Here is a 12,134-nt window from a genome sequence, read left to right on the forward strand (position 1 = left end):
TTTCTTTTTTCTTTTTTTCCTTTTTTTTCCTTTCCAATTCCCTTTCATCCCCTTCCGATTGAAGATTTTCCCCGCATACATAAATATATCAAGCGATGCTGCTGTGATATTTGCTTCCTCACTGATCTGACCTTGTTTTCCTCACCGCAGCCATATCACATTGAGACAAATTTAAGGCAAACACCATTGGCCGTTTTGAGGTACAGGTGCAGAAAGAACAAGGCACGTGACATATAAAGCACCACTTAGGTATAAAAAGCTGGAGATTAAAAATTACGAGACAAGAAAAAACTAAATAAAATATAACAAAATAAAATAAAAATATAAAATATACATGTATTATATTAGTTGAAGGGTTAAGTCATACTTTTTGGTCAAATCGGAATTGCCATTTTTTTGGATCAAACCGAAATTGCCATTTTTTTTCATTTTTATTTTGGAGAGGCAAGCACTCCTAGCAAATATTGTAACATTTGAAGTGATACAATCGTGAAGACTTTTCTTTCTTACTAAGAGTCCCATCAGAATCCACAGGAAAAAGATACGATCGCCCATGCTGCATGGAAAAAAAAAAAGAAAAAAATGAATGAGTACTACAAAAAGGAAAAGTCTACTCGGGAAGAGCAGAATGAAAGAATGAGCAAAGAACAAAATAATAAAGAAGACAATTATGTTTTTATTGATGAAAAGTATAAAGAATATTTTGAAAACATAAGTGACATATTTGAAGAAAAGGTTGAATATATATTGAAGAAACATTTTAAAAAGAACGATCCAACGAATAAAAATAAATTATTATGTTTAAACGTCTGTGTTTTGTGGAGAAAAAGATTTTTATTTTTGCTGAGTAGAAGCTTAAATGAGTATGAGGCCTATAAGAAAAAACATGAGTTGAAGAATGATGCCAAAGGAAATAATAATGATAATTTGATGCTTTCAGAAGAAAAAAAGAAAAAATTCAATTGTGAGGAATTGATAGATTGTACAGGTGTTGATGAAAATGCAACAGTAGTAGCAGCCGCAGGAGGAGGAAAACTGTGCGATTCTGAAAATGGTAAAGGCGAACATGATGAAGTTAGAAAAGAAAAGGAAGAAAAAAAGACTCAATGGAACGAGAAAGATTTAAAAAGTTTTATCAAGAATGTGAAAATTATAGACAATCAGAATATCGAAGTTATTTATGACAGCAATGATATGATTGACGATGGCAGACCTTGTGCTGAACTGACAACAGATGAAATTTACTACCTGTTAGTAGAATCTAAAAAAAGTGAAAACGATTTTAAGAAGAAGATTTTTACATTCCTTAAATATCTTCCATTGTTTATCAGATGTATTGAAAATAAAAGTTTGATCGAAAAAGCAATTTTAGAAAAAAAATTACTTTTAAAAGATTCACATGATAGCCAAAATGAGGTATTAAATCCGGATAATGTACATGCAAATATGAACACAAAGGATAATATATCCCTCATGGAGATACAAAACAAGTTAGATGCAATCGTACATTTTAATTGTAACTTATCTGAAAATTTAGAAACTGTATTTAAAAATGGAGTAGGGATCATGGACATGCAAAATGGTATAAAATTTGCAACAAATGAGTTCCAATCGCATAGTGGAGAAACATATACACAAGCAGAAAATTCGAAACAAATGCCAAATCAAGAGGAAGAAAATGTAGATAATCAAGAATGTTATCATCAATACAGCACATTTAGCAACAATGTCGATGTATCAAAAAATTTAATCAAAAAAAATAACAATTCTCTTATTCTTCCTTTATCCAAAATTAACGATTTGTCTCTTATAAATAATATCAACACAAAATCTAACAACGACAAGAATGATGAAAATATTGAAAACGAGGCTGATTTTTATATATACAAAAATAATATGGACAAGTTGAATATTTATGGAATGGATTTACTTATCAATTTAAACAACAAGTTAATATATAAAATAAATCACATATACAGTCTCATTCGGTTTTATACTATGTTAGCCAAGGATGTATTTAACGATGCATAGTTGCCCGAAGGAAATTTCGTGGAATTTTGGGGACCTCTATTTGCAGAGTCATGCATTGAGGGCTGTTCACATGGCTGTGTCGTGCATGTGTTCTGTTGCGCATGTGTTCTGTCGTGCATGTGTTGTGTCGTACATGTGTTCTGTCGTGCATGTGTTCTGTTGCGCATGTGTTCTGTCGTGCATGTGTTCTGTCGTGCATGTGTTGTGTATGTGTATATATACATCATTCAAGTCCTCTCCCCCATATGCGCACGTATTTGTTTGATGGCAGAGCCCATGCCAAACCTTTCGCCTCTCGTCACTCGTAATACTTCCTGTGAATTTTTACATCGTTGGAAATGATTTTAATTATTTCCTTTTTCCTCTCATCCAGCTTTTTTGTCATGTATGTATAAAGTTTTGCAACATACTTTTCTATTTTTCTGAAAAGGGAAAAAATTGAGGAAATGAGTAAAATATGCTGAGCAGCAAATTGATTTGCGTTTACATCCACAATGCAGCAGAGGTTAACAAAATTTTCCCCTCTTATTTTTCTCTTTTTTTTTTTTTCCCATTTTTTCTCCATTTTTTTTTTTTCATTTTTTCTCCATTTTTTTTTTTTCATTTTTTCTCCATTTTTTTTTTTTTTCATTTTTTCTCCATTTTTTTTTTCATTTTTTCTCCTTCTTTTTTCCCCTTTTTTTCCTTTTTTTTGAATTTTCTAACCCTTCCAATTTTTTAACAATAAACAAGTTGTCCTCATTGTAGGTCAGGTATAGCGCTTGCTCCTTTTCCTTCCAAGTCCGGCTATTAACATCGCTGTCTTGCGCACTGTTGTTTCTGGAACTCTTGGGGATGCTGCTTTCCCAGGTGCTTATAGTCGTTGGAGAGTGTTCAGGTTTGTTTTCACCATCCGTGGGTTTATATGCTTTGTCGATCTTTTTGACAATGTCGCTCAGGTCGTCTGAGCAAATGAGCGAAATATTTGCACATGTGCATGTGTCTTTGTTTGTGTATGCTTGTTTGTGTGTGTTTGTTTGCGTGCGTCTGCATACTTAGGTACACAGGTGCATTCCTTAGTTTTGATACGAACAGTGAAAACATTCGTTTATTCCTTCAGTCCCTGGGATTTTTCACAGAAAGGACTTGTTTAATTACTTACATTCTGTGGACATATCAACGTAATGGATTTTTAGAAAGGCTACATCTACTTGCTTTTTCTGGTTCGTGTTTTCATGGAAAATATTTCCGCTAACAGAACTGTACATGTGAAATTGTCAGAATTAGTGGGTGGTGATTATGGTTGTGATTGTGATTGTCAGGGGAAAGGTGTGTAAATTGTTATACAATTTTGAGATCCATGCTTAAATTGGTGCATGCTACTTTTACTTTATTTTTTTTTTGGTGATATGATTCTTGTGTGTGTCGCTTGGGGTGCACACCTAGCAATGTATGCAGGATTGTGTACATGTATATATAATACTTCTAGCTTGTTCACTTATGCCTATGTTCCTGTTTTTTTTTTTTTTTTTTTTTTGAGTATTGTTTTGAGCTTTCTACCTGGCCTGATTTGAGGCACAATCATTGGGTAACATATTTAAAATGTGAACGAAGAAAATAACGTTGTTGTACAGATTTTCATAAAAGTAGAATAAATGTGTTTCTAACAATTTTCTTATGGCAGTAACATATAAATCAAAGAGCTGTTTCATAATCTTTTTTCTTCTTTGGATATTGTTGGGTCCGCTAACATTTACGTCTATTATTTTGAACTGCTCGTTTACTTCTTCAAATTTGAGAAGAAAATTGTTTTGAATGCTGCTTATGCGCTCGCTGAAGAGGATAGTAAGGGGTGAAGAGATGGTAGAGTTTTACTGGTTAATAGGAGCATAGTAATAAATATATAGATACTTTTTTTTTTTTCTTTTTTCTTTTTTCAAGTATCTTGCTTGAATTTGCATGCCCTATTTATTCTCCCAGTTCTATCTCTTAGTTTGGATGTACTTTGTTCAGATGTCTTTTTTTATACCTGCATAATGTTTCGTGTCGCTCGTAGATGCAGCTAAAGGTAAAGTACGCTAGTTTCTTTGACAGAACTTTTAAATAAATTGTTAAAAAGGATATATCTCCAGAGTACTGGTGGGGAGAAGTGGAATTAACAGATGTAGATTCAAGCGTGCGGATAGGCATGGATAGACTAGTGTGTATGTGTATGTATGTGTGTTGTGGACACGTGAACACGTGAACTTCCTTGAGAGAGATGCACCGTGTATACTTAAACGGATAATCTCTAAGAGGATAACCAGTTCAACCGCTAATCAATTATGCAGCTAACCAACTGAACCTACCTCGCTTTCGATTTTTGTAAACTGTTCGCCACTTTTTCTGGTAAACTTCAAGGATCTCATTTGAGAAAAATAAGTTTTAAACAATTCTGAGATCGCCTCTTTTTCAAAGTTAAACAAATCCATCAACCCAACTTTGACTAATATATGGTTGGGGAAAACTATAAAAGGTGACATGGATTTCTTGTTTAGTGTTAAAGCGTTTAGGTGTATTTTTCTGTTTTTCAAATTTGGATTCAAAAGGGTGTCCTTATATATTGAATACGAGAGGTCATAATAAATGAATAATATATGTCTATAACTTTCTTCCTCCTTCTCCTCCTCCTTTGCAAGACATTTATTGGATGGGTGAATAATTCTGTTTATAAAGTGAATTATATACACACATGTGTATAAAAACAATTTCAAATCACAATAATTTTTTCGAATAAGTTCATTTTGCACGTAGTTAGATGTGTAGTCTTCTGATGCCTCTTTTCCAGATTTGGTTTTAACAAGATGTGCATCTTCGTCAGTATTGCATTTGCTTCTTCTGTTCTGATTTTTATCATGTTGTTTTTCTGTTTTGCTTATTCTATTATTTTTCTTCTTTTCCCCACATGTCACGACAACACTTTTTCCATTTTTTTTTATCTTCATCCCGTTAGAAATGATCGCTTGTTGGTTACAGCTATTGGAATTTATTTCAATGTTGCTATTCTCATTTCCTTCCATTTTACAATCACTTGGATCTGAATTTTGCTGTGGAATGATTTCATCTGCATGTCCCTTCAATGGAAACTGGTTCTCTATTTGGGAAGTTTTTTTCAGTCCTTGTTTTACATCTGCTTGTCTGGTTACTTCTATTTCGATTCCTTTAGTTAAAATCCATCTGTCAAGTAAACAAAAAGTGAAAAGGTCATCTTTACTTTCTTTCACAATGGTATCGTTTGAGAATAGCAAATGATTTATATGTGGTTCTATTATACGCGATAGGGAAAAATTATTCACGATGTTGTTCTCTCTTTTTATATCGAATTCATAAATTTTTTGTATTTTTTGAAAAATATTCATCTGATATATTCTGTTTTGCATATGTACAAATGTTCCGTGTGAATTTATTTCCTTCATCTTCTCAGGGTACATGCTGGTAGTGATATTGGAGATATGACCTTTTTCACCAAACGTGGATGATTTATGGACATTCTGCTCTTTGTTAGACGCTTGAGGTGTACACCAATTAATGGGATTTTGAATTTTTGATGACATCCTAGTGGTAAACCTGTATAACTGATCCATTTTTTGTTTCTTGATTTTTTTTTTTTTCTGATTATACTGAGGATCTTGAAGTTGTTTTGTTTCTTCTTCTAGTACACCTCTTTTGGTCCGAGTAATGTCAGATGTTATATAATAAACTAAGAGATAAAAAATGAGAATGTTATTTTTGATTTCTTCTTTGATAAGAAGATAGTTTATCATTTGTCTATCTGACGAGGAAGAAGAAGAAGAAGGAGAAGGGGTTGGTACATACGATTCCAAAATTTTGTTACACATTTTGGAAGAAATATCCCTAATTTTGTTTTCAAAAATGTATAGATTAGAATTAAATAGCTTTTCCATGTTTTGTTTTTTCTTAACAATGGAAAAAACAAAATTGTTTGAATTTTGTAAAAGTGTTGTTATAGCATCTATGTCTATATTAGTTTCATTTGTTTTGATAAACATCTTGTAGTATGTTTCTAGTTTTTTAATTTCATTGTTTAAATTATTTTCAGCATTTTGTAGTTTTTCTCTAATGCATTTATAATTAATTTTTATTTCTTCGATAAGAGTTGATGTATAATTACTGCTAATCTTGTTATAGTCATTTATATTTTGGGATAAGAAATTATCCACATTTTTAATACTGTTTTTGAAGTTCTCATCCTCTACATTGTCGTTCTTGATAATACATTCATATTCTTTTATAAGTTTGCATAATTTTTGGGACGATTTGTTAAATATTTCTTTGTTTTTTATAAACCTTTCCTTCAGTGTTAATGTCACTTTTCTAACTTTTTCTTCTTTCTCTTCCATATATTTTATGTATTTGTGTGTATCAATTTCTTCAGTGCCCTTTATATATTCCTGTTTTGATTTTATTTTTATCAAATAAGTAAGCAAATTTTTTTTGAATTTTTCATAGGAACTCTCTACAAATGGCTTGAACTGCTTTTTCAAATGATCCATGTTAAATAGCACATCGTCATAGTTTAACGTGATGTATGGTGATTCTATAAGTGTAGTTACTACCTCTACACATGGTGATACTGTTCTCACTTGTTCTTGTTGTCCTCCCTGCTTTTCCTTGTTTATCATGAGAAGGTGGTGATCATTTAACGGATAAGAATATACCTCTTTTCTGATTGTGTCACTTTGGAGAATATATTTTCTTCTTATATCCCTTATGTTTTCTTCTATAGGGTCTTTTTTTTTTTTACATCTCTTAAGATAGTCATTTTCATAATCTTTTTGGGGAACTGAATATCCTTTTTTTTTATCCTTTCTTTGGTAATTCACCTTGCTAGATTCTCCATTGCACATGAGTCTCCTCATGTTATTCCTATACGTGTCATAGACATATGTCCAGATTATTTCTGTGTTACATATGTGTGCATATTTCTTCTCCTCGATTATCTGTTTTATTATGTTCCTTTCATCTTCAATCTCCTTTCTGCTGTGCTCAATTTGAGCTTCTCCTAGATTCTCTTCCTCGCTAATCATTTTAGCTTTTCTCAAAGCAACGTGAAAAAAAATTTCCCATTGACGTTTAGACTGAAGTTGAAATTTATCATTAATGGTGTATACTTGTTCTTTTGAAGATTTGATAAATTTTTCCAATTTTTTCTCAGCTTCATCTTTCATAGGTAAGAGCTTGCTTAGATTCAAGTAATCCTTGCACTTTAAGCATTTTTTTACGAGTGTATTATACTGGTTAAATAATTCATTTAAATTTTCAAGTATAAGACGATATTGAAAAGTGCAGTGGTTGACATATTTTTTTATTTCCTTTTCATTTTGTGTATGCATGAGAAATATATCACTTTTTATGGTCTCCAAAATGGAAAAATAGGATAACAAGAAATAGTCATCCCTGAAATTTATTACGTTGTAATAATTTAAAATATTTTCTGTGCACTTCGTGAATGCTTCTTTGTTTTTATCAACACTTTCTATGTTCATTTTGCATTTTTGTGCATCCCCTCTTTTTTCGTTTCGGTACCCATGTCCCAATTTTTCTTCTCCCAAATTTGGCACATCTACATATCCGCTTGAACCCACGTCTGCCTCTAATACAGGTTCCTCCTTGACTTGTCTCTGTGTCGGTTCTTTCGGTGAGGAAATGGAATATTCTCGAATATTCCCTCCTTGATTTTTCTTTCTGTTGTTACTATTATAGCTGTTCTTCCATTTTGCATCAAAATTTGCACCAAAATTTGTAGCAATTTTTGCATTCAAATTTGTAGGAGCTTCGTTTTTTCCTTGCTTCTGATGAGCAATTCTTCCATTTTTCTCTACATTTTCATGTTCCACTTGATCTGGATAAGGGTCGTGTTCCTCTCCGAAAATATTTAAGAAGTTGTGCCAGTGGAAAAGCAGATGCTGAACTACTTCTCTATAGCAAATTATTTTTGCTTTTAGCTCGTCATATTTTGTGAGGTTTTCATTGTAATAATTATTCATGCTTGTGTAGAAACTGGGGTTCACATCTGGGTGCTGCTGCTTCAGGCACGATTCACACTTTTCACTCTTTTTACACTTTTCACACTTTTCACTCTTTTTACACTTTTCACACTTTTCACACTTTTCACTCTTTTTACACTTCTCACATTTTTCACACTTTTTACACTTTTCACACTTCTCACACTTCTCACACCTCTCACACTTCTCACACCTCTCACACTTCTCACACCTCTCACACTTCGCATCCTCGGGGAGGAAAAAGGTGAGAAAATATTGGTCGTCAGCTAAGCTTACCCTTTTTACATATGTGGAGTTATAGCTATCCTGGAACATGTCAATTAAGTGGCAAAAAACTTGATCGCTGGACAAGTTGTTTACGTAATTTTGAGAAAGAATAAAATGCAGATAGGAGAGGTCGTTATAGTTGTTCTCTTGAAGAATGTTGAAGAAGAATGTATTTTCACATTTGGAATATTTTACATATATATAATTATATATCTTGGTTATATAATCATTAAAGTAGTTTATATAATCTAAAAAAAACTTTTTATTATTTTCCATTTCAGTGTTAATCAAATCGGATACTTCATTAGAGCTGAAAAAAATTTTTTCTTTCAATTTGTCTTCTAATTGCTCTGAGTTAGCACTTAACCCTTTTAGCGAAATTTCATATTTTTTTTCAAAATTGGATATAAAATCTTTAATTTTTTTATTTAATTTTGTGAATAAATTTTGAGTGTCTATCCACTTATCTTTTACCTTTTTCTTTTTTATGTCTATTTCTTTTTTCACGTTATTCAATATGCAATTTTTTATATCTTCTGCCCAATCCTTTAGTTTGCATTTATTGCTATAGGTAGCAGGTGAAAGGTCTTTATTCATTATTGAAGTAAAATTTTCACATATTTTTAATTTCATCAAATTTTCGTAATACTTCACATAGAACTGGTACTTTGTTTTATGATGCTTTTGATCATTCACTGCATTTTGTTGTATAACTTCTCCATCCCACTTTAAATAAAGTGCATCTTCTGTGAATTTTTCTACCTGTCTTAAGGTATCTTCTATTTCATTTTTCATTAAATTTGCTTCTACAAATGTTTCATTTTTTACTTCCTCCAAGATAGCACTAGTCTCTTTGTGATAATCCTTTAACAAGCTGTAACAAGCATCCTCTGCTTTGCTAAAATATATGGTACTCGTTTTCAGCATTAGTTTCTTCATTTTTTCAAAAGGATTATTGATGGCATTGTATAGGTATAGTTCTTCTGACTCTCCACTGTTATGTCCCAAAATTCCATTATTTATTATTTGGACAGATTGCTCTTTTTCCATTATTTTATTTTTTCCTTCAATAACACTTCTGTTACACTTTTTCATTGAATAGATATTCTCTATTTCACGTCCCTTTTGTTTTTTCTCTGTTTCATTTGCTTCAGTGCATAAGTTAGTACCTTGGTTGTGGTGTTTCTCATTGCTTCGATTCTTACTATTTTTTGGATACCCCAATGCTTGTTTAGCTTCTTTGACAAGTGTTCTTTTAGTGGAACGCAGGGATTCTCCTCCGTCTGAAGTCATGTGGATTGCATTTTTAACTAACTCATCGTTTAGATGCTCTTTAAAATTACTTGTGTTTAAAAAATTTTTTTTTTTTTTTTTTTTTTTATTTTCTTTCTTTTCTTTCTTCTCATGGGTAATTAAATTCATTTCTGTCTTTTCTTCACTTTCAGTAGAGTTTATATTTTTATTAAAATTTGAGTGTTTCATTTTTTTCTCTCTTCTCTTGGGTAATTAAATTCGTTCCTGTCTTTTTTTTTTTTTTTTTTTAATTATCAAACTATGATTTCTCCCCCTACCCCATGACTGATAATTTTAGTTGGCGTTATATATTCTCTCATATGTACACTACTACTGCAGCTTGTTGGTTTTCCTGATAGCTTTCATTTGAAGAATTTATATTTTGAGGCTTTTTCGTTCATCAAGCTAGAAAATTTTCGCATATATTAACTCTTCATTTTATATTCCACACAAAAAAAAAAAAAAAAAATATAGCAAATTTCGCTTGCGCGTGCATATATATATATATATATATATATAAGCATAAACTCATAAGCATATGATGCCACACACACTTTAAAGCGAGGAAAAGATGCAGGATGTGTAAACCATGGAGGACAAGGAACTTCCATAGGTGGGGAGGAAAATTGTTATTATTATTTTTCTCAATGAAAAGAAGAAAAAAAAAAAAAAAAAAAAAAAAAAAAAAGAAATGTTTTTCTTCAAAATGATAAATGTGAGAAAACAAAATATTGGTGCATTTATACACAGCCTTATAAAAATAGGTTACATTAAGTGTATAACCACATGCCAATGGATATGCTTTTCCTTTTTTTTTTTTTTTTTTTTTTTTTTTTTTTATCGCATATCCAACACACTACAAATGAACAAATTGCTGAAACATGAATGGGTGTCCAATATGAAGAAAAAAAAAGAAAGAGTAAACTGGGGATTACCTTTAAGACAATATTCATCAGAATATAGGAGAAGGTATGAACATACTAAGTATTCACATATAAAGGTTAAGAGAGGTGCAAATTTAAAAAAACTTGTGTGTCGTTTTAATAAGCCTCCCTGGTCTAACATCAATGGATCTTTTTACTGTCGTCTCTGTATGAATGTGGTTAAGTTCGAAGGTCTGTTCATTCTTATGTCACAATAAGCCAACATTCGCGAATTGTGTTTTTTCCGTCTTGTCTCACATAAATTCCTTTTTCATTGGGGGAAAAAATGATACGCGGTGGCCTCATAAGCGATGAACTGTTAAGCGGTGAACTCATAAGTGATAGCGACAGAATATTTAAAATTTTTTTTTTTTTCCTTCTCCATTTTCGATTTTTTTCCCGGTTTGCAAAGTTACAAATTGATAAGAATAAATCAAGATACACATTCACCATGCAAAAGTACAGCTGTGGACATTTTTGTGGTAAAGCCTCTCCTTGTAAGCAAATATTCCGAAATTTAATTTTTAAAAATAATTTTCATTGAACTGCAATTTTCTCGTGCTTGCATGTTTTTTCATCGTATATGTTGACTTTTTTTTTTTTTTTTTTTAAAAAAAAGAAAGGGATTTTTAAGGGTTTTTTTTTTTTTTTTTTTCCATTAAAAGCTGTTAATGATCATTTGGCCATTTTGTCTAGCTGTTTTGTTCTGTTTTTACTTTATTCTGTTTTTGCTTTAATCTGTTTGTGCTTTACTCTGTTTTTGCTTTACTCTGTTTTTATTACTCTTCCCCTCTTCCATGCACAAACGGAGGGACAACGTGGCTGTGTTTTTTTTCCATGCTGTCATACCAGGGTTATTGGTTGTGGTGTATGAATCCCTTTGAAGGAGTTTTATTTTTTCATAAATGTTGTTGCATGCGTTTTTATGAAAAAACTGAGCATGTGCAGATTCATTCAGTGACTCAATGTTTTGCGGATTTGCGGATTTGCGGATTTGCGGATTTGACTCTTTTCATTTTTACGCTTCTCACGTTTTATGACATTATTGAGTAAACCTGCTTAGACTTATTTTGCTCTGCATCCGTGTGTACATGGGACTCTGCTTATTTTCATTTCCCATGTCATATTCAAGTACCATAAAAAAAATATTTTCCCTTTTTTTTCAGAGTCCTTATATGAGACAAATTTTGTTTCCCTGGGCATTTTAGCAAATTTGAATAACCTTTACATATCTTTCTTTGTATTTTTTTCCCATGCCACATTATTTTATTTTACAATATAATCTTTTTCACATCATTCGATGAAATAAAAACAAAGTGGTGTAATTGCTTTTTTTATTTTATTTTTGCTTTGTTTTGCTTTATTTTGCTTTATTTTGCTATATTTTGCTATATTCTGCATTATTTTGCTTTATTTTGTTTTGTTTTGCATTATTCTGCATTATTTTGCTTTATTTTGCTATATTTTGCTATATTTTGCTTTATTTTTATTTTTTTAATTTTTTCTCCCCCTTTTTAGCATCTCCAATGCTTCATTTCACAACACAGTAGGGGAGAAATTAATTTTTTGAGGTCTT

At 31.6% G+C, this 12,134-nt stretch overlaps 2 protein-coding genes across 2 annotated transcripts; one reads left to right on the forward strand and one right to left on the reverse strand.

Moving 5' to 3' along the window:
- Window positions 1–582: 582 nt before the first annotated feature.
- PGO_052410 (hypothetical protein) lies at window positions 583–2,031 on the forward strand (the record flags this gene model as incomplete). The annotated part of the gene is made up of 1 exon (XM_028686619.1): window positions 583–2,031. The coding sequence occupies one exon, from the start codon at window positions 583–585 to the stop codon at window positions 2,029–2,031; it is 1,449 nt and encodes a 482-aa protein (XP_028542420.1).
- A 298-nt stretch (window positions 2,032–2,329) lies between these two features.
- On the reverse strand, window positions 2,330–9,824 carry PGO_052420 (hypothetical protein, conserved; the record flags this gene model as incomplete). Its single annotated transcript, XM_028686620.1, has 6 exons — window positions 2,330–2,453; window positions 2,737–2,974; window positions 3,173–3,261; window positions 3,571–3,843; window positions 4,040–4,146; window positions 4,359–9,824. 6 exons carry the CDS (start codon window positions 9,822–9,824, stop codon window positions 2,330–2,332), a joined length of 6,297 nt encoding a protein of 2,098 aa, XP_028542421.1.
- Window positions 9,825–12,134: the final 2,310 nt, after the last annotated feature.

Source organism: Plasmodium gonderi (genome assembly GCF_002157705.1).
Source record: "Plasmodium gonderi DNA, contig: Chr05, whole genome shotgun sequence".
Lineage (NCBI taxonomy): Eukaryota > Apicomplexa > Aconoidasida > Haemosporida > Plasmodiidae > Plasmodium > Plasmodium gonderi.